General features: G+C 41.4%; 1 protein-coding gene across 2 annotated transcripts; it reads right to left on the bottom strand.

Annotated features, from left to right (window-relative positions):
* Positions 1 to 1634: 1634 nt before the first annotated feature.
* Positions 1635 to 27846, bottom strand: ELAVL1 (ELAV like RNA binding protein 1). Of its 2 annotated transcripts, none has more exons than XM_088149296.1 (6): positions 27643 to 27846; positions 16849 to 17038; positions 16058 to 16161; positions 14274 to 14427; positions 13387 to 13612; positions 1635 to 7367 (listed from the first exon to the last, which is right to left on the bottom strand). In XM_088149296.1, exons 2-6 carry the CDS (start codon positions 17018 to 17020, stop codon positions 7043 to 7045), a joined length of 981 nt encoding a protein of 326 aa, XP_088005422.1. In that variant the 5' UTR covers positions 17021 to 17038; positions 27643 to 27846; the 3' UTR covers positions 1635 to 7042. The 2 variants fall into 2 exon arrangements, with proteins under 2 accessions (XP_088005422.1, XP_088005423.1); XM_088149297.1 differs by lacking the exon at positions 27643 to 27846 and adding an exon at positions 27283 to 27444.

Here is a 27846-nt window from a genome sequence, read left to right as displayed (position 1 = left end):
ACACAGTCAGACAAACTCAGCAAAGACGACAGTGGATGCTCTGGAGAGTGTAAAAAAAGAAAAATAGCGTGCCGGCTGTATCTGTTAAATTTTCGGCAAGGAGTGTGTTACCTCGTAACTAAAAAATTATAATTTTATTAGGCAAGAGTCATACAAATGTTCTGATGCCAAAGTTATATGTAATTCTACCTAACACTGCAATGGTTTTAACAGATTTCTTAAAAAGAACATGAAAAAAGGAAAGCAGCACAGCCTGTGCTGAAATAAAACACCTAAGCATCAATTTAGCTTAAGAAAAAGAGGTAACTCCAAACTTTAGCTCAACAGCCAGAAATATTCCCAACGATTCCTCTTTTTCCCTTATCTAAGACTATGGCCACCTTCTTTCCAGAGAATCAGAGCACGCCAGTTCAAGTCATTTCTGGAATCTACAGAAAAACGTCCAATCGGTCTCGACAAACTGACATACCATGAAATGATAGTCACCGGCATGCTTGCATTCGTGAGAGTGGAACAGCGAGCATGTCAAGAATCCCAGGTTTGTAGCTTTAAACAGGAGGTCCTTCTTGTCCTGAGGGCAAAGTGACAAGAGGACAGTAATGTCTGTGGAAATTTAGTCCAAAAGCAGTGGCCAAATAAAATGTCCGTGAAATGGCACCGTCAATGTTCTTCACTGGCAAGTGAAAAAATATGCCGAAGTTGCCATGGGGAAATTAAGGTTCTGGTGACAAAGAGAGCATGCGGCCTCCCGCCCCTCCCACACCGGCCTCCTGGCTCTCTCGCCAGAGATGCTGCCGGCAGCGTCTCCTATGCGCTCCCCTCCTGATGCCCAATCCGGCCACATGACAAAGCTGTCGAGTTTGCCGTGCGTGAACTGAGATGTTTGTGGGTGGCTCTGGTCAAGCAAGAGGCCTTGGGCATTACTTCTGAAAATACCAGGCACTCAAAGACACAAGGGGATTCAACGGCAGTGGAGACATCAGATAGCAGCGTCATACTTTATTTAAAGTAAACCCATGTTAAAAACAAAGTTAAAATGAAAAAGTGGTACCTGAAAAATAAATTATTTTGATATAAAACAAAATCAATAACTTAAAAACACGCTAAATATACAAAAAAGTGTCTTAAGCATATATACTGTACAGTACGGAAAAACCGATAAAAGCCTTCTGTTGCACAGACAGACGACTTTATAAAAACAAAAAAGAAAAAGAAAAAAAGTTACACCAGTTAAAAGGGAAGCCAAGCGCGACTAAAGAGGTGCCATCTGTACCCCGCTGAAGCTATCACCAAACTCCCACTCGGTGAGACGGCACCCGCCCTGCCAGAGGCGAACTACTCCAAAGTGTGGATCAAGGAAAATGGGCCTCAACGTAAAAGTTTCCCTTCAATTCTTCTTAAATGGTCTTGTGAAAAAAGTTCCTTTTGTGGTGAAGTGATTGATTAAAAAAAACAAGAAAACCAGACTGGGTGGAGAGTTTAACTTTTCTGCAGAACTCTGTACACAATTAAGCAAAGGGAAAAAAGAGACTGGGTGGCAGTTACACTCTGGTTGGGGTTTCGTTACCGTCTGACAAAATAAGAGAAATTTCATTTTGTACAACATAAAAAAAAAAAAAAATGAAAACAACCCCCCCACCCCCCCCCTAAAATTCCAGCAAACCTGCATGGGGAAGCGGTCTGTGGGAAGGGAAGGCAGCCAAGCAGATTCAACACAAGCTAGTCACCGTGTGATGGTGGGTGTCACACCGACTGTGTTTTCTGTTTATTTTTAAACCATGCACTGGGAGAAATATACAACTAACTTATTCTGAACCTGGATTACTCTACTAGACAGGAATGCTACAAATAAGCAGCCAAACAGTATAATGTATCTGATTTTAAATTTTTAAAAATTGGAATTGAACTAAAATAGTCACTGATTGTTATAACCTCTACATTACACCAAATAGCCTTTTTAAAAAAATATAAAGGAAATAAAACAAAGACAGATCAGAAAACCCATGAATTTTCAAATACAAGGGAGAAGAAAACCCCACAATTTATTTTACCAAATGCAAATTTTTTAGGAATTGGTTTTGACTCCCTAAATTTGCCATAAGCCCATTATGTTAAAAATTGTTCTTTCAAGGGGATTCCCAAGTTGAGTAGAGTTTGAGACAGCTGCCATCACAGAAACACAGCCAAGAGCTAAATGTTTGGTAGCAAATTTATTTCTGTAACTTGGGGGGAGGATATAAAACTCTCCTCTCTTAAAAACAAAAATAAGGTGCATTTATTCATTTTTTAAATTATGCAAAAGTGCTTCCTGTTTCAAGAACTGAATAGGATAGGCTAGCCTATTTAAGAAAAGTCACACCCTTATTCATAGGAAGCATGAAATCTGCTGCCAATCATTTCTCGTAAGATACATTTAATAAAATGGAAAACAGAACCGTCTGCAGTTAATGTCAAAGTGCATAATTCTCAGCGATTTATTTCTAGTCAGAAGGAAGATACTGAGCTTTATCCTCACAAAGCAGCTGACATGTGATTAAGAGAACTGCAAAATTTACTCATCTAAACCTTGGTAGACCAAGGTCCCCATTCTTTCTTGCTCAAGAAGGAAAAACTTTTACTGGCTTACGAGAGCAAAGAAGATTACATTAAACATTTGGGTGAGGGGGAAAAACCCTGGATTTCCTTTTTTTAATCAAAGGGATTTTGGATTGTGACAAACTGTTAACTATTTCTGTAATTTATGGACAATCTCCCCTACCAACAAAAGTGATCTACAAATCTAATTATCAGAATTTAAAAAAAAATCAAGCTTATTCCTATCAAGAATATATACATTTGTAGATCTTTAAAGAGCAAAAGAAATAAGATATTCAGCCAAATCCATAAAAGGGTTGCATTGCTGAATGGCAACTGTGAAAAATGTTGGTCATGTGAATAGCCTTTCTCTGCCAATGTTGTCAAATTTTGCCACAAAACCGTAAAGAAGTTATATGGAGGAAGAAGAGAGGTGTTCACCGCCCTGTCTTAGTTTGGCAATAATCTGGAATACGATGGTTTCTCATGCATCGCATTTAACCTAGAATATATTCTAGTACTTTACAGACTTGAGTAGGGCACCATGAACTGTCAAATTCCAGGAAGCAGGATTACTTCTGTCACCTCAAAACTAAAAAAAGATCCATTAATTTTAGTTTTATACATACTCTATGCATATTTCTGTGTACCTTCTCCCATATTTGCAAAAGATCTAAAATCGGTATGAAAACCTTTGAGATTGGTGGACAAGGCACTCTTAGCCACTCAAAGGAAAATTCCATTTCATTCAGAAACACAGAAGCACGAAGAGGAACCCAACACCAACCCTTTAGAAGCACCTTTAATAGCTGGCTTAATTCCTTTCAAATGTGTTTTTACCATTATCGAATAAAATTGGAATGCTATTTAAAAAGAATGTAGCAAAACTAAGGGAACCCAGAGAACGGTCACAGATTGGCAGGATCTTATGGTTTTGCCACTTAGGGCTTTGACTGTCAATGGTGAGACAGGGGTCCTTTTCACAATGTGCAGAAAAGTTTAAATGAGTTCTCATCCCATACTGTTATCTTGGCTGGAGCCCACCTCAACTTCTCCTGGAGCTGAATCAGAGCCCTGAAAAGCAGATTCGGGAAGATGGCGACCAATCAGGAGAGGGCAAGACTGAAGGAAAGGTACAAGACTGGTGAATCAGAAGGAAGAACAAGACCCAGAGAAACTGTAAGATGTTTAGAGCGTACAAGAATCAAATCTGCTTAGCTTTTTCTTACAGAAACTGGTGAGGCAGAGGTGACAAATTAGCTGAAGTGAGCTTTACTGGAGAGCTGACAAAGTAGCAGAGAAAGGGGCGATGTCAGGAAAATGAATCTACTGATACCCATCATTCCAGTACAAAGGGTAGGTTATTCTACATACCAGTGTTCCCAAAACTGGCACTTCCCAGAGATACGGGACTACCAACACCTGTAATTTGCAGCCAGTGAATTCCTGAGTTGGGAACTATGGTAGTCGTGCATCACATCTGGAAGATTCTCTAGGCCATGTTGTAAAAGCTGCATTTAAATGAGAATGAAGAATTATAAAAGAAAAGGAGCATAGAGATACCATAGAAGAAATGCTTTATAATCAAGACTTCTTAGAGCATAAAAGTCAAAGGAATGTTCTGTATGACTGCGAAAAATTACATGTAATGCTAAGTCAAAGAATCATTAATTCTTCCAAAGGAACCATCCAATGGAAAAAGATCACAAAGATGAATGGAAGCTGCATAAGGGGAGATTTATTTCAGGAGGACTTGCAGATGAGCCTCCTGCCACCGGATTACGGCCTCTTCTGAAATAAACTAATTTGCACTAGAGTTCTAAGCAACTGATTTTGCCAAAACGGCAGCTGAGCATAACTCCCAATGACTGAAAAGGTATTTTGAACGTGGTACCAGGTTAGTTCCAATTGGAATGTCAAGATTTACATGATGGACGACATGATGTTAATTTGATTCAAAATAATAGAGACGATGAGCAATTCTCCTTTCCAGGGAAAAGAAGGTCCTGCTCAAGAGCAACATGGAAATTTTAGGATAAACATTGCAAATAACACAGAAGATAAACCTGCCAGGTTCTGGTGTAAACTTGATCATTCCAAACCAATAAACAAAACTAAAAAATCTCAGAGCTGTTGAGGAATGAATGCTTTTGGTGGGGCCACAAAATAAAGGCAGCATCTCTGAACAAGGTTTTCTAAGCTGTTGTCAGAAATCACTTTACAAACCAAAGATGTGACAGCAACTGGGATAGCAGTGACCCCAAAACAGACAATCTACTTAGTTCGAAAAAAGTAGACCCATTTGTAATCCCGGGGCCAAGAACATTCTGCCTGTAAAAGGGATCCATCTTGCCAAGTTAATTCTTAATTAAAAATTCAATAAAAAGCACAAAGCAAAGCAGATACATGGAATGGTGTTCCTATGCTGAAGAGATGCAAGATCAGGATTCACAACTGCAGTGTGTTTTTGTATCGTGAGTAAAAGCTTTTGGATGGGATATACTTCTTCCAGTAACAAAAAGATGAAAGGTCGTGTTTACCTCCAATGCACCACGAACTCTGAATGCTCCAGTGCACTGCTTCATGAAAGACTGCAGGGCAAGCCGTCCACAGTCTACATTTTCATCGGCGGATCTTTTCTGCAAGTATGGTATGGGGTGCGTTTCATCTGGAACTGCCCGTGAGATTTTCAGACTTCCCTAAGTGTCAGTAAGTGTTGCTTGAGTCTACAAAGTTATAGATTTTGAGCACTGATTGAAAGAGCGTGGCCAGAATGGCCCCACAGCCGGCTCATAAACAGAAAGAAATCGGCCACATTGCAGATCCAAAATAGAAATGTCCATGGAATCAGACCTGCCTCTTAGCCGACTCAGACAGGAGAGCTTCCCAGATGGAACGTGCAGCTGGCTTAAAACGGGTTTTAAGGATCGGACAGGTTTCTCTTGGGCCCAAAGCTGCTGCTTGGTTTATAAGCTTTATGGATCTAGCCAACTATGTATGCTGTGGAATATTCAGTTTAAGCTATGAAGTCTTTCTGAGCCACTTAACCCTCACACCATGTTGAAAGTGGCTGCAAATGCTTTCATATGTAGTCCTGACCTCCTACCAATCAGTTGATTCTTGTTATTTTAAAATCCCCAAATGATTCTTATTGTAAAAGGATCGATGTTATTGTTCAGGTTGGATACTGTGGAATATGGAAAGGAGGGGGGAAAAATTAAAACAACAAACCAAAACAAAATTTCAGCAAAACCAAATCAAATTTAATTGGTCTTAAATGCAAAAGTAAAAACAAACAAAAACACAAAAAAGCAAAAGAAAATTAACAGAAAACAGAACTCAAAGTTTCAAGGCAGCCTGAAGAAAACTTTGGGGATTAATTAAAATCTTAAGTCTACAAAATCAAAATTTTGTCTCTTCAATCTCTAACTTGCAAGTTTTAATGTACTTCTCTGCTGAGCATTCAATATGTAAAGCTATTTGTCAAAACCAACTATTAAAATATGAAAAAAAAATCTAGTAATTATTAGACGGGATGCAAAAAATTATGATGCTCAAATGTTTGCAACATCTTCATAAGAGAATTCTAAGAACTCAGTTATTCAAACTAGAAATATGTGAAAGTAGATTAATATTAAATCTTGCCACATTTATTTTACCAGAAAGCAATGCACAGAAACACGCTATCTGAAGGTAAAAATTCTGAGGAAGTGGCAATGCTGGGTTTGGAGTTTCATTTTTTCTTTCTTTTTACTCTGAAATCACCCCAGAGTTTTCTCAAAACTCTTTGGTCCTTTTTTATGGAAACTGGGCTTTTAAAGGAAAAACAAAAAGACTCTAATTTTTTTTTTCAGTTTGGGTTTTGCCTACTGAGTGACAAACATAGTCAGTGGTGTTACACAGTGCTGGCATTTCATATTCACCAGACTTCCTTGATGTTACCTTTCACCAATAAATTAATTTTAACTAGCAAATTACTGGATAAAGGAGAAGTTGCTATTAACTAAAAGCATTGCCCAAAGGTACTGGGATCAATAGAAGTTTGGCTGAAGTCCTGCCTTGGCAAACTCTATTCAGTGAAATTAACAGCAGTCTCTCAAGGGAACACAGGCCTGACAGTTTCACTGGCACCCCAGGGTGCAGCTGGTACCATCAATTTAGATTTCAGGGTTCAAGGGGAGATTGCAAACAGCACTACTTGAAAAGGAACTTTAAAAAAACATGAGTAGAACCATTATGGGACTTTTAAAAACCCAAAACATTTGAACATGTCAGTGGCATCCCAGAGTATAAAACCCCTTTCCACTTTTCATTTAGACTAAAGACAAACAACTTTGTGAAAATTGGCGCAAAAAATGAGTTGTACACTAACAAAAACAAAAAAATTCAAACTTTTTCGTCACTCAATTATCTATTCCATACAAAAAAAAAAAAAAAAAAAAAGAAAGAAAGAAAGCCACGAGCGAAGTTATTTGTGGGACTTGTTGGTTTTGAAGGAAACCTGCAAGATTTTGTCCCCCAGCCGGTAGCCGTTAAGACTCGCTATGGCCATGGCGGCTTCTTCATAGTTTGTCATTGTCACAAAGCCAAAGCCTTTACACTTGTTGGTGTTGAAGTCGCGGATGACTTTCACATTAGTCACCGCGCCAAAGGGGCCAAACATCTGCCAGAGGATTCCCTCATCGGCATCTTGGCCAAGGTTGTAGATGAAGATACACCAGCCCGAAGAGGAGTTTCCTGGGACATTTACACCAGAAAGCCCACTCATGTGATCTACACCCATAGGAGAGAACCTAGCAAATAAAAAGCACACAATAGTTCATGTAAACAAAACAAAACAAAAAAGTCAGTTCAATCAAGCAAAAACTCAACAGGGATCAAGATTAGAAACACTGGAAACCCGGTGGTCATCTGTGCACTGTCCACAGAGCAGGGCGTCTGTATTCCTGCAGTGGACAGCGCAGACAGTAAAGGCAGCAGAGCACCTTCTCGGGAAACTGGTGCTTCCCCAACCTTCCTGGACTAGACCCCACTTCATCAGATGTGTGAAGCACTGCCCCCATTTGCCAAAACACATAAATGGGGCGTGAAGGGGGAGCAGGAGAGGAAAGAACAGGCAGACTGTGGTCAGAAAGCCGAGAGAGAGAATCAGCAGCAGTTTGGGGTTGAGTCTCAACTTATACACTAAGGAAGAGTGACCTCTTCCCAACAACAATCAGGGTCATTGTTGATCTTTGCTTTCTAGCTATTTTACGTTTGTTTAATGTGAGTAATATGAAAGGACTCCCCAAAAGAATCCACAGCTCTGTCCAGGGTGGGAGCTGGGCGGGTGACAGGACACCGTAGGTTTCTTTCATACTATAGGTATTAAATCAGCATAACATCACTTCTTGTAGCAAAGACCACAATTGCAAAGAGGTCACTTCTCTCAGTTTCTAGATCAAGAGTGGAAAAGTGAGGTAGCCTTCAAGATGCTGCTTAACCCCAATTCCTATCAGGTAGAAAACAAAACAAATTATCAAAAGCAATGGAAGTGGGGTTCATCATCATCTAGAGGTTCCTCACTTCACTTAGATGTTCATATAATCCCATGATTTCGGGGCCACCATACCACCTTTCTAGCACCTGGCAAAGTGGGCTCTACTCCATGGAAGCTTGTGCCACCTTAATGTTAGCCCTTCTGGTGCCATATATTTCTCTGCTGATTTTACTGTCACCCACCAGCAAGGCTATCTCCTTAGAGTCTGAGAGACAGAGATTTATCTACCAGGAACGTCTCCTGTATAGGTCTTAGTGAACAAGAACACAGACAGGATAAGCTGTTCCTACCCACGTCAGCCAGGACCCTTCCACAGCCACAGCTGGAGGTTACGCCACCTGCATTAAGATCTACAGTGGCAGGAGCACGGGCAGGGTGTACTTATGTTTCCCTCCTTCGGTGCCTTTTTTAAAAGGTGCACAAGCAGCACTTAGTTGGCAATCATTATTGTGTGGAAATGACCTGCAGAGGGATGCTACTGAGCCAGGGGATATCTTGGTTCAAAGCGTTCAGTGGGAGATCAGGCAGGCAGAGAGGACCCTTCCCCCTTTGAAGTGGCAAGAACAGATAGATGCTAACAGAACAGGCATGGGTGTCCTCCTCCATCCCCACTCCCCACCCCCAGAAATTCTATTGTTCTCCCACCCAATCCTAACAAACTAAAAGGAGTATTTCCAGGATGCTGCATGGTCCATCAGGAAAAAGACTCCCCCCCCCCCCGAATTGTCATTTCTCTCTCCCACTGATCTACGAGAATGAAGTATTGCACCGTGTCTCACCAGGCTTTGGCTGATATTCTTAGAGATGTCTGCAACATGACAGAATCTCAAAGTCAGATACCTGGGAAGATTTGGGGGTGGGGGCTTCTATTAAGGTAAGAAAAGACTGCTTTTCTGACAGACAAAATAATGCCTCATTTACGAAGCAGAACCAAAGGGCCTGGTAACTGAATTGCTAGCAACTATTGACTGAGCATGGATAATACTCCATTTTTCAAGGTGAATCTACACACTGTGTTCTCTCAACTTGGAGAGTCAGCATATTTAATTGTTCAACCAAATATTCATCCAAGGGGCACCAGGCCTATGCAATGAGACCATCTATGAAGATCATCTTTTGAAGCTGCATCAATTCGGTCAATTTTCCAACACACGGTCTGGAAGATTGCAAATAAGGCAGCATTATTCACTTTCCTTTTCCTCTCCCTGGTGACTTTTCTTCCATTTCCTATTTAGTGCTAATGTTGGCTTTTAGTGACATCCAAAGCAGCAAACTGTTCTTAGTGCATACCCTTCAAATTAAAAATCATTGTTTCAGATTCCACTTTGGAAGGTAAACTTCGCCCACAGCCCACCAATTAAGACTTCATGGCAAGCTATAGTTAGCAACGGAGGGGGAAAAACCTAGAGAGACTAGTTGCGTGTATACAGATCACTCAGGATCCTTCAAACCACATTAACGTGCCACAGTTTGGCACACTAGCCAAATTGAGCCCCATATCCAACCCTGCCCCCATTGTGGATTGTGCCTGGGGACATTAGGAGGCAACCCTAACAAAAAATATCCTTAACTAACGTAACATGGGGATAGGGGTATTATCACCTTACACGGAAGAGGCCGAGTACAGGCAGATAGAAGAACGTTATTTATTTAACATGTGATGAGAATTCTAAGACAAGAATTCTGAAAGAAACCCATTTGATTCTACACTTCAGGAGAATGGAAATTTTTAAAAAGACATGCAAGGGTTTCACTGAGAAGGAAATCTCCGGAAGGAATTTACAGTACGATTGCATGAAAATGAGTGAGGACTTAAAGGGGAACAAAAGCAAAACAGAAAAAGCACATAAGTGGAATAGGACATCCAAAACCAGAGCAGCAGTAAATTAAGAGAGGGCCATTTCCACAATGTTTACAAATGTCTATGTTCACACAGCCTTAGTGAATTAGAAGAGCCACTACCGTATGAGATAATGGAAGAGGAGATGAACAAGACTTTTAGGGAAGAGGTGATATATTAAATGAAACAAGCATCAGAGCTTTTGCTACGATTTATTTTAATGCCACGTTTCAAATAAAATTTCTCAATAGAAAATTAACTGTTACAACGTCTTCTGAAGGATGAACTAATCGCTAAGTATTAATGGATTTTTTTTAATGCCAGAAGCTACTAATTAAATGGTTGCTGATGGTATTCTCATTTCTGTTCTGATTCAAACTATTAGTGAGCAATCAATTAAAATTCTAATTGTCACTGACTTGATTATTCTCAACAGAAGAAATCATTACAGATGACACTTAATAAATTCTCAGCTTAGTACTCTCATTCCACTGAGGTGTTTATGGAAAGACTGCTGAATTATTGACTTTACAATTTACAGTATTAAGCAACATTTGAGGATTAGCAATGAAAGAGTTGTTGGGTTTTGGATTTTTAGCAGAGGAAAAAAAGGGGGGGGGGTCCAATTTGTGTCCCGTGGAAGGTTTTCAGGTTTTTCAAAGATCTGATTGACAACTATGGACAAACCTCCCTGAGGACCAAGGGCAGTGGCATCTAGAAATCCAAATCCTGGTTCAGCTTGCATTTCCTGCTTCTCTCCTTCCCAGATTCTCCAGCATGCAACTTCTCTAGAAGTGGTATGAGAAGGGAGACCTCCTTTCCTATTTCTACTTTATACACCTGGGGAGATTTGGAACTTTAAGTTTTGACACTGGGCTTCCCATTCCCAGAAGCAGCTGTCCATCTTCACGGACACCTGGCTATCACTCAGAGATCAAGCATTTCCAGTTAAAGGATCCACATGGGCAGAGCTGGAAAAAGCTGCTAAAAATCCTAAAAAGATACTTTAGAAAGGAAAAACAAAAACTACCCTACCAGGTAGAAGCTTAATCAAGCCTCCACGGCTCATCGGCACTACGCAGGAGAGGGCTGGCTACCCTCTGGCTTATGAGAGGAGGCAGCCAGGACCGTCTCTTAATCTAGTCTTTTGATAAGGGGCAGCTGCAACATAAATCAAATCATCTGTTCAAATGGGGCAATCTTTTGGAAGATAAAAAAGTAGAAACGATAATAAAAGTTCTCAAACTAATGCGTAATTAATAATGGGAAGTATATATGTAGGGACAATCGGTACTTTTAATCCTTTAAAGAATGTAAATCTGACTTTTCATTTGAAAAGAAAACCCTGAACATTACAACAGGTATTCTTGCTCAAAATGCAGTATTTGAACTTGAGAGCTTAGAGAGAAAAACACTGGCATTTGTAGGGAGATTTTAAAAATATATTTGCAGAACTGCCTGTGTGTGGGAGGGAGTCTTAAATATTTTGATTTTTCCAGTTATAAAAAAAGGATGATTTTGTAACCTTTCATAAGAACATACACACTTTAACAAACTAAATGTAATGCATGCTTCCAGACCTCATATATTTTATTCAGAACTGAGTTCAGAAGGATTTATTCTCTAGTAGGGGTGCACAGGTATAGGCTTACCATTCATGCATATCTCCATTCTCTTTTTAAAATCGGAATTACTCTTGGAAGATTGTAAGTCAGTCTATTTTAAAACCGTCCCCCTCTGTTACTCTTCTCTGTCAGCTATGCATCTTTTTCTCCATGGGTGAAAAAGGAGTGGGGAGGAAAATAGGAAGACTGAGCTATGAGCCAAAGTTTATTTAAAAAAAGAAAGAAATTGGGAAATATGTAAATAACTCTATGACATGCTCGGCTGATTTACAATTATTGTGTCTTACCAAACAATGGCAAAGGTGAGGGGAGAACAAGGGGTTATACTCAGGTGCAAAGGCCACTGTGTGCTTTCCAGTATTAGTTGTTCAATAGACTTGCCCTTTTACTTTCTAATAAAGACACATATGTAAATTCCAGATGCACACGAAAATTTGTTGTGTTGACCGTTTTTTTGTTTTTGCAATCTGCAGCAATCGTTGTTAAGTTCTGGCTCTTATTTGGACATTTGTCCCCAGAGGCAAATGTACAAATTCGGGCTTCAGGAATTTAAGGTCACAGACATCCATTGCATCTTATTCACTGCAAATACAATAGTCAAGTACAGGAGAACTTGGGCTCGCTCGCTCTAACATTTATGTCATTTCAATCTATTTAATTGTTTTCAGTTTTGTTTTTTGGTGAATTATAGTGTTGCCTTCACTAGTTTATAATTTGTATTTTTATAGTTCTATAAACCATTTGAAGCAATATTTTTAGTCAGAAAAGCAGTATAAGAAGTTTTTTAAATGATAACATGAACCCTTGACACAATTACTTTGACTACTTTAGACTATGGGAAGAGAAAGGGTTTTAGTGCTGAAATCACGCAATGCGAGAAACCAATATTACATGAATACCATAACACCATTTAAAATCTTGTATTTTAACACACTGTTATGAAGCATCAGATCAGACAGACAAATTTTCAATCTTTATTAATAGGGGAAAGAGGATCTGGAGGGCTTTTAATTATCTATTTAAATGAAATTCTATTAGGAAAAGAGAGAGAAAGAGAGTGAGAAGAAAAAAAATCTGATAGAACAGAAAATAAGAAGAAAAAATAAGAACAGAAATGGACATCCACAATGATTACTGACATACTTGGGGATACATATTCATTTGGGGACGAAAGCACTCCACTGCCATTAAGAAAGAAAGAAAACTGTTTCAGAACTCTCTAAAGTTATACAGAATGCACTTAAAAATCTAATGGAAGAAGTTGGAGGTGCAATTGGGACCAAGCTGATGGGTTCCACGTGAACTGTCAAGAAATATTGGGAAAGAGTTGGTTAAAGTAAAAGCAGAAATCACTATATACAAACTTACATAGAATGCTACTGCGATCCCTTCAAGGATATTCTGTAGTGGAACCTAAGATGTATGGTTGAATTAATACGGAATGCCCTACTAACAGTTAAATTAACCCATATGATGTTTGGGCTGGGTGAAGGGGGGCAACAAGTAGCATCCCCCCCCCAAAAAAGGTGGCTTTTACAGATCAATCATTAGAACACAAATTCTTCATACAGAATTAGCCCTAAAATTTTGGAATGGGTAACATTTATGACAGTGTTGTTTTCTTCTCTTTCCACTGACCTATCTATTGGAAGACTCTGTGCTGTGTCTGATGATGAACAGCAATGACTTTAAAAAAAAAAGAGCAAGAGAAGCAGAGAGAGGGACAGAGGGACAGAGAGAGAGAGAGAGAGGGAGTGGGAGAGAGAAGACAGTACAGACCTCTGGTCATTTCGTTCTTCCTAACCTACCTGAATCTCTGTGCCTGGTGATGGACGGGCCCCCCAAACCGTCTAGCTGGTGAGTGGTACAGCTGTGACAGGAGTGCCACGTTTTTGTTCTGGTTAGGGTTGGCTGCAAACTTCACTGTGATTGGTTCAGAGGAGCCCGGAGGCTTATGGCCATTGAAGTTTGAAATTGCTTCCTCAGCTTCTGATCTTTTGTCAAACCGGATAAATGCAACTCCTCGGGACAAACCTTGAAGTCAAACCAAAAGAAATGAGGGATCAGCATTCCCTTCTTCTCGTTTGCTCGTAACGGTTTTCTGCCTGGACCAGACCACACAGCACCACTATATCCTTTTCCAGGAAAAGGGGAAGCAATCCAGCCCTTATGAAACCTCATGAGGCTCAGGGGCTTCAGTGGAAGTTAAACAAAAAGTTAGCTTGGGCTTCAGTCTCAGTGGGGTGGAATGCCCAACCTCGCCTGGGTTGATAAGGCTTAAGATTCGAATATTTAGAAGGCTTCCAGAATTAACAGCAGACTATCTGCATCAAGCAAAAATGGAATCTTATTTTGTCCTCATCCTGAATTGAGATAGTAATCAAAAGCCGCCTTTTGTGGCACCAGAAGATGTCATCTACCATCACTTCCTGCAGCCATTCCACCCTAATACCCATGTGATTCAAAAAGGGAGGAACAATTATCAATGGGTATATGCTTTAGATCAGTGTCTCTCAAACTTGGCAACTTTAAGGCATGTGGACTTCAACTCCCAGAATTCTGGGAGTTGAAGTCCACACATCTTAAAGTGGCCAAGGTTGAGATACATTATGGCCACCCTTGGACAAATTCTTAAATAGATAGGTCAGCAGCCAGCCAAGTGGACAGGAAATGGCATTGCTTCTGGCTCACACACCTGTAGTTTGATCAACCAGTACACGCGAGTTGATAATGCGTCCAAACCGTGAAAACATGTCTTCAACATCTTTCTGTGTCATTGTCCGTGGCAGCCCACTTATGTATAAGTTTGCATCTTTAATCACCTCAGAGCTTGGGCGAGCATATGACACCTTTAAAAAAAAGGAAAGGACACATTAATTCATACTGTTAAAATCCCTAAAGAAATGTCTAGGATTTAGTAAGCATACCTGCTCACAACTGTAAAATGTTATTTCAAAATCAATGGATGATCCAAGTAGCAGCAACAAGTGACACAGAGAGACCCGACAGTTGCGTTGGTGTTTGTATTTTTACTTGCTAAAACTCCCAAAAGGGTTTGAATCATAACTGCTCATCAAGAGAAACACCTAGTCTGTTTGCTACATTTTCCTTAACAAAAAATTATTTTGTCGAACCCATCAGCAGACAAAACACACAGAAACAGAAGAACAGCTTCTCCCTCATACACAATTTCCTGACAGCCAGCTCGGAGGCCGGGTGGAGCAAAGTGCTTTGGCTTTCTCGACAGCAGGACGCAGAAGGAAGCTGACACCTGCTGGGATCACATAATACGCCAGCCTCCCCCAGCCGGAGGCCTTCCATATACGCAGTGCTGAACGATTCATAAAGTTTTCAGCTCGTGCGATCCTACGAGGGAAGCTGTCACTGGGGAAGGCAGCGATAAACGGCGAAGCAACAGGCCAGCCATCTACAGGGGCAGCTTACTCACAAACCTGCAAGCCATGAAGTATCCAAATGTTACAGTCCCCAGTTGGGCTTTCCAAAGCTGAAGAATGCCAGCTTTGAGGGGTACAAGTAGCTCATTCATAGGGGCGTGGCACAGAGCCAGATGACTCCAGTGGCAAAGCAATGGCAGCTGGACTACTCAGACCGGAGGCCACCTCCTTCCTTATTCTCTGCAGAGGGCTTGTGCCTTCACCTTGGGAGCGATCAGGCAGGGGACAAAGAGCCAAACCCGACCGTGCTTCCGTCACAGTTCTTCCAGTGACACACGGTAGAACCATGGGTACATATTATATTTAGGGCTAAAATATTTTTATTCTGTACATTTACACCTCACCCTTCATCTGGAAAGCCTCCAAGCTGCTCAGGTTTATAGTCTGAAGAAGGGAGGGGGGGAGGGGGGGCTTGGACTTCTGGGAAATGCAGCCTTAATGCATCTGGAAGGGGTCAGGTGAGGAAGGCTGGACAAAAACATTAACATGTTGACACGTTAACAAGATGTCTTAACGACTAATCAGGCTGCAACCTACAATTTTTCTAAGATCATAATTTGTAAAACGTGGGCTGCAAATACCACCTTGGAAGAGACATTTCCTCCTACAGGAGAGAGAATGCATCTTGCATAGAGATTGCCTCATAACTGCAGATTTCACGAAAAAGCAAGAAAAGTAACGCTTTCTTCTTCATCATTTATCTGACGAACGAAACTCTGGCCTTTTTTTTTTTTTTTTTTAGTTTTAGTTTTAGTTTTAAAACGCCATTAACAGTTGAGGCTTTTCTCCATGGAATTCTGCACAGCTGCTCTTTGGGTGTTTAGACCCTGGCAGAAGAGAGATCCAGCGGCCACAAGGAGGAAAGAAATGGTCTGCAGGGAAACAGAAGGAACAGGTGAAGTGGAAAAAGGAAGTTTAGATCGTCTTCTGTAGATTACTCAGAAGCAGGATGGCGATCGACAAGCCTAGGGAAATTTTTTGGAGAGGAAGAACACGCACCGTACAATAATGCAGACATTTTTACCTTGATAGTTTTGGACTGAAGTCTCAGGCCGTTCAGTGTGTTTATTGCTCTTTCAGCATCTTTAGCCGTCACATAGTTCACAAAACCATAACCCAAGCTGTGCCCTGTAGGGAAAAGGGCTTTTTAATTCTTTTCAGATAGGCAAAAACAAAACAAACCCTTCATTAAAATATGAATATTCCATATTTTAAAAGAAAATCAGCTGTATACATGAAAACATAAATATGAAACATAAATCATGGCAACCTGTTCTCATTTTGAAAATTTGGATCTTTCCAAGCATGGTGTTAAGCTTCTCCTTTATATAGTATCAAATCTGATCTTATTTAATAATCTTCTACTTGTACAATGATCTCTACAATTGGGGGGAGGGGGTTAAATCCACCAGTGCCCTAGGAATTGCAAAGGTGAAAATGTCAAGGCTCAAGCTTTAACAGGTCACAGCAAATTTTAATTCTGCCACAGAAAAGGCCTCTTATTCATAGCATGAACTTCTTTTGAAAGTTACCCGGAGTTTTAAAAGTGGGTGGTCATTTCATAGCAGTCACTGTGATTTAGGTATAGGGAACTAACATCGCCATTCTCTGGATCTTAGAATACCTCAGAAGGCCAGATCCATTCTCCACAACCCTGTTAGAAACCAGGACACATTACAAGTCATGCAGAATGCACTAACCTTTATGCACAGACACATCAAGCTAAACACCTGTTTACAGGTAAGGCAGACACATAACTAACTGTTCGTCCCCACGTATTATTAACAAGACAAGACTTCAATGAAGAATATTTACCTGCAACTTTGTCACGAATAAGCTTGGCAGATTCAACCTCCCCTATGCTGCTAAACAGGCTCCGTAACTCATCCTGGGTCATGTTCTGAGGAAGGTAGTTAACAATTAAATTTGTTCTGCCGATATCGTCCCTGCAGTCGTCAGCCATGTGATCTTCATAACCATTAGACATTTTAATTAGAGATGAAACCTGTCAAAAGGCAAGCAAATTGCTTGATTCTGCATTTTTATGCTATGAACAGAGGTAAAATGAAATCAAAACAGCTCTCTACGATGTCCGTTATAAAGCTGCTTTCCAATCCCAGGGCCCACATATAACCCTTTCAAACCAACAGGGCCTGTGGGCAATATGAGTTCTGCTGAATTTCCTAAAGAAAACCAACTTGGGGAAGGCTGTATTGAAATCGTATGTGGATTATCATCACAAATTTGAGAATTTAACTGCATAAGTAAGGTGCAAAGGGATTATATGTTATATAGTGATAACATCAACCAGACATTCTTGCAATTACTTCTGTTACTTCCATAAAATATAGCTGTTTTTCCACATCCACTACAAATGTCTGATGTACATGCAAGGTATTTCTCCAAACTACACAAAGAATTGTCACTAAAACACCTGAATTGCTGACACCCTCTCTCCATGTTTCTCCTTCAATGTTACGTATAATTGCAGTTAATTACATGCTTCGTAAGACCACAGCTCAGCAGAACCCCTACTTTTTCATCTCTACGTAAATAACATGCACATGGTTTAACTTTCTTTGCACAGGCTCAAACTGTCAGGCACAAATGGACAAATTTACATCCACTCACAACGGGTGTGTGTGTGTGCTGTGCCTGAAAGTCAGTGTTGACTCCCGGCGGCTGACTGGACAAGTCCCTGCAGTTTTCTTGGCAAGATTTCAGAAGGGGGTTGCCATCGTCTTTTTCCTAGAGCTGAGAGAGAGTGACTGGCCCAAGGTCACCAACTGGTTTAGTGCCTCAGACAGGACTAGAACTCATGGTTTCCCGGTTTCTAGCCTGGTGCCTTCACCACTACACAAAACTGGCTCCCACTCACAATGATTATATGCCTGATAATCAAGGGCAGTGGTTTTATATGCAGAACACCTCAGATTCAATCTCTGGCTCTTCCAAGTGAAATGGTTTTAGGGGGTCTGGAAGAGACTGCCGCCTGCAAAGCTGTTATCAGTCAGTGAACAAGGAACGTCTCTGTAAAGCCAGATCCCTCTTAGTCAGTTTTATGGGAAAGGCCTTACGCTATAGTATTGCTTCTTCTGGTTCTTCTACCAATGTCTGCTTCTGTGTGAGATGCACACCATTCAGGAGTACTCTTAACCGGGGGAAGGGAGGCAACAGTCCTAAAGTTGACTAAGAATGGGGCAAACTCTCCAAAAAGAGAAGGATCAGAAGGGATGTTTGCAGTTCCACAGTTCTCTAACAATACAGACTGACTAGATGGTTCTTCTTTCTAGCCTCAGTGGTCCACCCTAGGAGACTTCAAAGGGAGGCCTTCCATCCCACATAACTGAGTCAATCTTACTCCTGATGAAAACAGAAAATAGTCACACACAGCCCTCTTTGTGCTATGCTGAAAACCAAGACAATGGGAACACACACAGGAATGGAGAGCCCTACATACACGCAGGGACAGGAGGAGTGGACCCCACCTTCCCTTTAGGCACTATAGGTACCAAGTACCTTTCTATCGATGGAAATATGGAACTTCATGACATCGTTAGATGGTATTTCGCAGCAGTGGATCCAAATCTGGGAATCAAGAGTCTCCAACATCGACCATCACCAGTACAGACATGGGAGCTGGCATGAGGGAGGGGTTATCCCACTTCCTATGTTTCTAAAAGCACTCCTCCATGCTGGGACCACAGGGGCTTATTTAGCTTCAGATGGGAGGATGCTGCAAGAGAACAGTAACCGAAGGGGGCAGCTGATACTCCCCCTCTTGCTACGGGTCACTCCTGTTCTCATGCTACTCTCCAGACACTCAGCAACAATTTAGGGTCCCAAACACAGCTCTGTCCTCAGTGGAATGCCCAGCCCACACCTAGGTGGGTCCAAGGGTGCCAGCCACACAAGAGACTGATCAAAGGCAGATTCTTCATTCTTCCTTGGGACATTCTTGAATGACATCACAATCTAAAGCAATACGAATCTATGTCTACAGAGGATCTTTCAGCAAAGCTGCCAGTGGACACAGAGCTTGAACTAGACCTCAGTATCTCCCTAGGGCCCAGTCACTAAACTGCTTTTATTTTTTGACCCCCTGCAAGGGAAGGAGGAACAACAGGCCAGACCATTTAAACAAGAACTTCCCAGCAATAATGTGTTCCAAGTTATTCTGTCAATCTCGAATACCACATTTGGAGTCATAGCCTGGCCTTTCCATTCTGCACACGTACACTACAGAACCAATGCTAATTGACATAAATTTTCCCATGCACAAAAGCTTGTTTCATGCTCAATGGTGAGAAAAAAGGAAGTAAAATTCACTGGAGCTGACAGTGGACAAAATACATGCCTAAGTTAAACAGAAAAGGCCTTTCAGCAAGGAAACTGTAGCACTCTTCTACAGTTGAAAATTTTTTAAGTCTAGCATATTATTTTCCTATAACAATTACACAAAAAGTTGATTTCATCATGAGTAACACTACATATTACAATAGCCTGAATGGTAAGGTAAAGATAATGTGCAGTTTTATTAAAAACAATCTAATAAAAAAGTAAAAGCAGTTTTTAATGACGTCCCAACAGTTACATGAACTCAGTTTTTGAATAAACAAATTATTCCTGTTTATCCCCATTCTATACTGGCCAGTATTACCATATTTAATATTCGAAAAATGTACCTCTATTTCAATTATTGAAAGAGAAATACTACACAATGGCAAACAGAAACAAAAAACACAAAGTATACTTTGATATTATTTAATTACATTTAATGAACTACTGAATAACCAAGGGGGGGGGGATGTTATTTGAAAGAAGGGGAACAGCAGGTGGGGGATACAGGCAGGCTTCAGGGAAACATTCCATTAATGGAAAAAGTTATGTCAGAAAATATCACTAACCCCATACCAAAATCTGACACTATTTAAACATTGCTACAGTTGCATTTATTACTATTTCAGAGAACATTTAAAGATGAATGGTATTACCCATCCATGTATCCCTAACAATGTGGTTGCAACAATTGAATGAAGCTGAAATTTAAAACATGCTTAACTGGGCATCACCTGCCAATGTGAAAAGATCCCACCATCAGAGCAAGGCTGATACAAAACTTATCAGAAACCTACCCTCTAGTTCTAGCCACTCTGTAAGGAAATTAAATGCACACACACCCACACAGAGAAACACCTTATGGCAAGATGTACAAAGTCTTGCACAAGGTAACTGGGGAAGGGGAAAACAAGAATGGGGCTAGGCAAAGAACAAAATAAATGTAAGAGCAAGATCAGAATATATATGCAGAAAAGGTTCTGGGTTCAGTCCTCATCGCTGCGTTTTAGTTATCTGAAACTGTTCTATTCTGCTTGCCATTAAAAACCCTTAAGCGGTTTACAATCTAAGGGTTGGGAATTATTTTTCATGAAACACTGGAGAGCCAAAGTCAGTAGAGACAATTGTTACGTGCTGAACAGGGAAGTAGTACAAATGCGTAATACCTTGTGTGAAACACAATCATAACGGAGCCAGATGTGGATGGCAGCTTCCTACATCAAGGCAGCCAGATGTTACATTAATGGATATTACTGCAAACAACACTGATGTATAATTCCCACTGGAATGATGGTGCTGAAAAAACAACTTTATGACCACGGCCCACATTTATGACCTTCATAGTACAGTACAGTCAGTACATCTTGTCCTGTGCCTGACCTGTTTCCCCGCCCCCCTTGCAGAGCGGAGAGATTGGAGAGGAAGGGATTATAATAGAGTAAGCAGGCACAAAATGGAGAATACACATCAAAAGGAATGCACAGAGTGGAGAGATTGCTTAAGCAAGCTAGAGGGGAAAAAAGGAAAAAAAGTGATCTCTACGCAATCTTTCCTGTGCCTGACCTTTTTTTTTTTCTTTCCCCCACGAAAGCAGAGAGATTGGAGAGGAAGGAATTACAAGCAGCACACATGGGAAATCCACCAGACTGTTTGTGTAGCGCACCGCAAGCATGCTCAGGACTGCCAGCATCACTGCATTCCTTCTGATGTGTATTCCCCATTGTGTGCCTGCTTACTTTTTTGTAATCCCTTCCTCTGCAATGAATGTAAATATAAACATTAATTCCCTTCTTGCTAATTATCCCAGCACCCAGCTGGGGTGAGCATTCCAAAGGGCGGAGGAGTGGGGAAAAGGCACAGTCCTAGTCACATGATTTCCCATTTAGCAACCACTTTGCTTAATGACAGAGCTGTCAGTCGCAATTCTGGTGGCTAAACAAGGACTACCTGCATAGTAGAATGCAAGTCAAAAGTTCAAAAGAATAAATAAAAATCCTAAACTAAACTAAAAATGTAATAATTTTATGGTACCTCCTAAAAATGAGAATGCTTTTTTCATACCTTTAATAAATGCAATTCAATCAAATAAATCTTTTTTCTCCTACGTTGCTTCTTAATTTTCACTGGATTTTTTTTAATCCTTTCACTTATTTATTATTTATTAGATTTATCTCCACCCATCTCTCCCAATGAGGGACTCCAGGTGGCTCACAAGATCTGTTAAAGCAATAAATACATATAAAATTACACAAAACATGAAAACTATGCAAAGCATTACTGAAAGAAAAGAGAAAGTCCAAGAGGCTGATGGTTCCAGAGCTGCAGACCACAGGCCTCTAAGGGGCTAGCCATCCCTATACTTGGTGTCTTCCCTCCCCACCCCAGGCCAAGCGGCAGAGCCAGGTCTTCAGATCTCTGCAGAATGCCAGGAGTGAAGGGGCCAAGATTTTCCAAAAGGCGAGGGCTACAGCAGAGAAGGCCCACCTTCTGGACCCCGCTGACCGGAGCTTTTATCGAGGGGGTCCGAAGCATGTCCTCTCTATGTGATTGGGTGGGACGGGCTGAAGTCATGTGGAAGAGGCAGTCCCTTAGGTAACCCAGTCCCATGCCATGTAGGGCTTTAAAGGTGATACCAACACCTTGAATTGGACCCAGAAGCAAACTGGTACACAATGCAGCTCGCAGAGCAACAGTGTTACATGGGTCCTCCTTGGGGCTCTAAAAATAGCCCACGCAGCTGCGTTCTGGACCAGCTGTAGCTTCTGGATACTCTTCAAGGGTAGTCCCATGTAGAGCGCATTGCAGTAGTCTATATGGGAGATAACAAGGGCATGAGTGACCGTTCAAAGGGCATTCCAATCCAGGAAAGGGCGTATCTGATGCACAACCCAAAGTTGTGACCCTTTGACAGGAGCTGTGAGTCCAGGAGGACCCCCAGATTACGCACTGGGTCTGTCTGGGGCAGTGCTACCCCATCCAGCACCAAAGATGACAAGAACTGAAAGACTTTCCTTGGGTTTCATGTCTGTTTCTATCTTCAATGTCTTTACAGATGATGTCATAATACTGTTGTCTTGTCTCTCCTTGCAGCTTGCATGATACATATTCAGATATTTGAACTAATATCTACCCTGGGCCCTATTCTTTGAAAAAAAAAACACCTTTATCTTGGTTTATCTTATCTTGCACCATGGGGGCGCGGTGGCGTAGTGGCTTAATGACGCTGGAGTTGCCAGCCAGAAATGGTCAACACTCCAGCGGTTCGAACCCAGCTCTGTGTGATGGGGTGAGCTCCTGTCATTCGTCGCTAGCTCCTGCCCACCTAGCAGTTCGAAAGCGTACCATCCATGAGTAGATAAATAGGTACTCCCATTTCGGTGGGAGGAAACGCCAGCGGCGCTTTGCACAGGGAACAGGAACTGGTTGCTGATCCACCTAGACGCGACCACCAGAAAGACGCGATGCGACGCAACCAACGGAAGATCGGTGTAGGAAGAAAAAGCCCAGGTGATCCAACTCCCCTGCAACCGCTGCTGGCCAAGTTTAGTAATTATAGTAATTGTTGTAATGTAATTTAACTGTTAATATGTAATGTTGTACGTTGCCCAGAGTCACTCTGCTGTGTGAGATGGGCAGCTATATAAATATGGAAAATAAATAAATAAATCCCTCAGAAATAAATTTTTTGCATTATGCCATTGTTACTGTTAATATTCCAAGGGAAAGAATAAAATAAAATAAGGTAAGATTAAACGAAGGATAAACATAGTGGAAAACATACTGAAAATTCATCCAGTTATATTTTGCTATAGAGAATCCCCAGTTTTTAAAACTGTCCTAGAAAAAAATCACAATTGTATATTTTTTTTTCAGGTGACAGTCTCCAGATGGCAGATATAGCACAGCAGCTCTGACAAAAGTAATAAAAAGTTAGTGAACCTCTATTGACAGATCACCTTGAGCCAGCTCACCTGTTCTCAGCACTGCACACAGGTGATGCAAAGATACAAGAAAAAAGATGCATGGAAGAAACATGATACATAAAATATAAAAGAAACAACTATGTTTTGCTTTTTTTTCAGGATAAGCAATATTATGCAGAGGACAGAACTTGAATAGGAAATGGTAAGCCACAGAAATTAGACATAAGAAAAACAGGTAAATCTACTTTATACCCAAACCATCTGCTACATTTCTCCATATCTTTCTGTCCTTCCAAATCATGCATACTTCTACCACATTTATTTATCGAATTCATTGCCTTTTGTTCTTTAAACTTTTCACCTCTCTCTTTTTCAGGATCTGATTGACTCCATCTAATCACAACTTTCATGATCTTTTTCCATCCATATTCCCACATTTAATAGACTTTCTATAAAAGGGTATCACTCCATTTTCCCTGTCAAATATAACCATCTTTGTCTCTGAAACCTTAATTTTAAGATCTATACAAAGCTAAATCTTGTTTTAATGAACCACTTGGGAGGAACAGTGTCTGTTAAATAAGAACATCCATTAACTCTAATGAATGTACATCATTTGCATAAATTTGTCATTTCTGTAATTTTGTAAATTATGCAAATTGTCCAGTCAGAAGTTGAATTTAGCACATGCTGTCTGATAAACGGAGATGAAGGCAAACTCAATTTCTATCTATTAAATCTGAAATCTGTTAGTGAGGTCCGTTAAAACAAGGTTTTATTGTTTTCCAATCATCTTGCACACTACCAATCAGAATTCTGCCAAAGAGAGTACTGATTCTTGCTACCTTTCCCTTTGTACACAGGAAAAATGATGGAATTCTTTTAATTGTTAAGCACAGATGCAATCTTCCCATATGCATTCAGTTGCACAGCCAATCCATAAGCAAATCAAACCCATATTTTAACATTTCTTCAGTTACACCATCTATACTTGCAGCCCTCTCATTTTTCAACATTCTCACAGCATTTTACTTCCTTTGCATCATTTTTTCTTACAAACGTTTATAGCATTTGTTTCAATACTACTCTTAACATTTACATACAAATCTCTAAATACTCCTTCCAGCATTCTCTCCCTTTAGTTTAATCCAAATCATTTCATCACACCTATTTTTAAATCAATTCACTCTACCGGAGACTCCTTGTTTAGCCCTCTATGCCAATTTCGAATCAAAATCATTTTGTATTTTCTCTGCCTCTTTTTCTCTCAATTGTCTCTTGTGCTATTTGCCTACATTTTTGCAGCTATTTTCTTCTCACACACATTATACAGTCTATTTCATTCTCATTTATTTTGTACAACCATTCCTTTATATGCATCTTTCTCATCCTTTTGTATTTCCTATTAGCATTACTCTATGCATTGCAATGGCACCCTGTAACACACTTTCTTACATTATGTTCCAAGCAGCTCCCACATCCTCTGTCCTTATGTCCATTCATTCTGTTGGGAAATTAATTTGCTTCCAATACTTTTTTTCATATAGGATTGATACTTTCTCTTTCTACAGTTGTTCTAGTTTATTCATTCAATCATTAAATTTACATAGCTGCCCATCTCACTTCTGTGACCCTGGGCGGCTTAAAGAGTTAAAAACCAAAAAAACCATACAAAGACAACCACAAAAAACTGCAAAAAAAATCACTAAAAACATTAAAAGCATTAAACCATAAAAAAAAATCTGCAGGAGAGCACCATTCATTTCCTAGTGTGAGAAAAGTGAATCTTTGATCCCACACTAGAAATAGCCATTCAACAGGCTCTCCACCAACATGACTGGACCCCCAGGCTAGATGACAAAGCCATGTCTTCTGGCTCTTCCAGAAGACCAAAAGGGTTGGGGCCAATCTCAGCTCAAGGGGGATGATGTTCCAAAGGGCAGGTGCTGCGTTTCTCTCTCTGCTTTTCCATGTCTATTTTTTCCCAGGCTCCAACTTTGACACCACCAAGATACAATCTATTCCACATTCACTACTTCTCACCATCCTTGTATCCTTCACTAATTGTCTCAGCCTATCATCATAAATAATCAAACTAATTATTTTACCAGCCTTGCCCCAATAACATTAAGGACAACACTAGGCAACATGCCATAATGCAACCGAAACCCAGTTCTAGCCCAAGTATCTTCACACTATTCTATACAGGCTAGGATTTCTACCCTAGAGGCTCTTTTGAAAGCTAGCATACTGTTGCTCACCTCCCATCAACTGAAGAATTATATGCAGTATACTGACATACTTTCATGATGTTTCATTGATTTTTTCCCCTTCTAATTACAGTATTTCTATTACAAAAAAACCCTGTATTATACAGCATGGCATACTTGTTACTTATTAAACCTCTTATTTGATACAGCTGTTTTCTTTTAAAATACTTTCTAATCTCAACCTTATATGAGTCAAAAATCAATTCCACTCTATTCTACAGAGGCATAAGAGGCTTTTGACGTATCTTTTTCCTTCCCTTTCCCCTTTCATGAGAAGAATATTGTCCTACTATAAATCTATTATAGAGATAACAGAAATTATAACAACTTCTTACTGATGTGACTAGTAGAATTTAATCTTCAGGTACCTTTGTTCACATTTTTATTGTAAAGTATGTCTTTCATTAAAACTATAGTAATTCTAAACAAGCAGCACTGCTGCTTAAAATCAATTATAGTAGTTAGAATTATTACAGTTTGACACAGAAACTTCCCAACCCTAGCTCAACCAAACTTCAGTGGTTTTATGGAGAAAAGAGCCAAAAGTGGGTCTTTCTACTCTTTTTCCATATATAGGGAAATATTAAGTGTCTTGGGAGTGTATCTCAAACCAAAAAAGGCTCAGAAGTAGTGGGCTGCAATGATTACAATGGCAGATGAGGGCCAAGGAGGTCCACATTCAAAGCCCCACTCAGCCATGTAAACATCTGATTAACTTCAAACTAATCACAAATCCCAACTTAGTTTGTAGGGTTGTTGTGGATATAAAATGGCAATGGAGAAAATGAGGTCAGACTAGAACTCCCTGAATCAGCCAGTAACACTGAACTAGGACCGTAAATACTGTACTTATAAAAAGGATACTACTAACAATTTTTAAAAAGTATATGTGCCATCAAGCCCGTGTCCACTGTTAGTGACCACACAGACAGCCCTTCTCCAGGATAAACTATCAGCATTACCCCCATCACCTGTTATACATTACAGTAGTAGCAAGATGGTAGAAAGGAGCTACTAACATCTGAGCCAATCTTCCATAAACAGGAGTTTGCAAACAATCTCTTTCACCGAGTTATTTGAGGATTAGAGAAAAGTATACTGAAGCAGAGCTGCTTTAATCATTTTATTTATTTACTTATTTATTAAACTTGTATGCCACCCATCTCACTATACAGGTTTGGCCACCTATTCTTTAATTCAAGAGGCAGGATTCTCATTTAGCACTTAAACGAGATTCAAGAGGCAGGATTCTCATTTAGTCCTCTACCCAAAACTATTTAATGCAGTACATGAGTAGCGTCCACTACCAAACTTACTATTTTACACTAACCTACGCGCGACAAGCCACGGTCTTCCTCTCTCGTAGAATCTTACAAGCTGCTGTTAGGCAGCCCATTTGGCCTGGAAATCTCTACTTCCGTCAGCAAAAGTAACAGAAGCGAGAAAGCGAGGATGAGAAGCCTCTTACGCGGGGCCTCAAAACGTTCCACGTCCAACCAGAGGAAAATGACAAAACGGGGTCCGCGGGAGGTGTGTGGGGGCTCCTACACGAGCCCTCCTCGCAAGAGAGCGGACCGAAAGGAAACGCGGTCCGCGGGCGCACCCCTCGCGCCCTTCCCACGAGCGGGGCCTGCCCGCGCGCGCCCCTCCTTCCCCTCCGCCACAATGGCGCCACGGACTCCATGCCCCGCATGCAGAAAATGGCTGGCCCGGCCTACCTCCCAAAGCCGCGGCCCGCCGGTAAAGGCGCCCGCGCGCCGAGCAACTTCCCAAGCCGGAATCCCGCCGGGATGCCTCGCCCGGGAATGCGCCGGCAAGGGGGCCGTCGCAGCAAGCGCGCGCGCGCCGGCGACCCCAGGCCCGTCCGGGGGTTATGACGCGGCTCCCGCGCCTGGTGACGCCACGGCCCGGCCCGGCCCGGCCCGCCCCCCACGGGCGCCCACGTCCGCGCAGGCCCGGCGCCCGCCCCCCCCGCTCGCGCAGGCCCCGCCCTCCCGCGTCACAGGTCCGCCAGGCCGCAAGGCAGCCTGGCCGGCGACGCGGCCTCCCCCTGCCCCAACCGCCTCGGCCGCGCTCACCTGACGACGGCTGCGGCTGCGGCGGGGCGCCGAGGAGGGAGAGGAAGATGGCGGCGGGAAGAGGGGAGGGGAGGGACGAGGAGGAAGCAGCAGCGAAGAGAAAGAAAAAAGGCTCGCGGGTCCCTCCGGCCGCGCGACGAGCCGCTCCGCTCCCTCAATCAGCAGCAGCAGGAGGCGGAGGCGGGCAGCGTCGCTGGCCACGCC

The sequence above is a fragment of the Python bivittatus genome, unplaced genomic scaffold (assembly GCF_059951505.1).
Source record: "Python bivittatus isolate LINGU-HERP-01145 unplaced genomic scaffold, Pbiv_v1 ctg000580_np1212, whole genome shotgun sequence".
Lineage (NCBI taxonomy): Eukaryota > Metazoa > Chordata > Lepidosauria > Squamata > Pythonidae > Python > Python bivittatus.
Note: the sequence above shows the minus strand (reverse complement) of the source record. Positions and strands in the feature narration are given on the sequence as shown.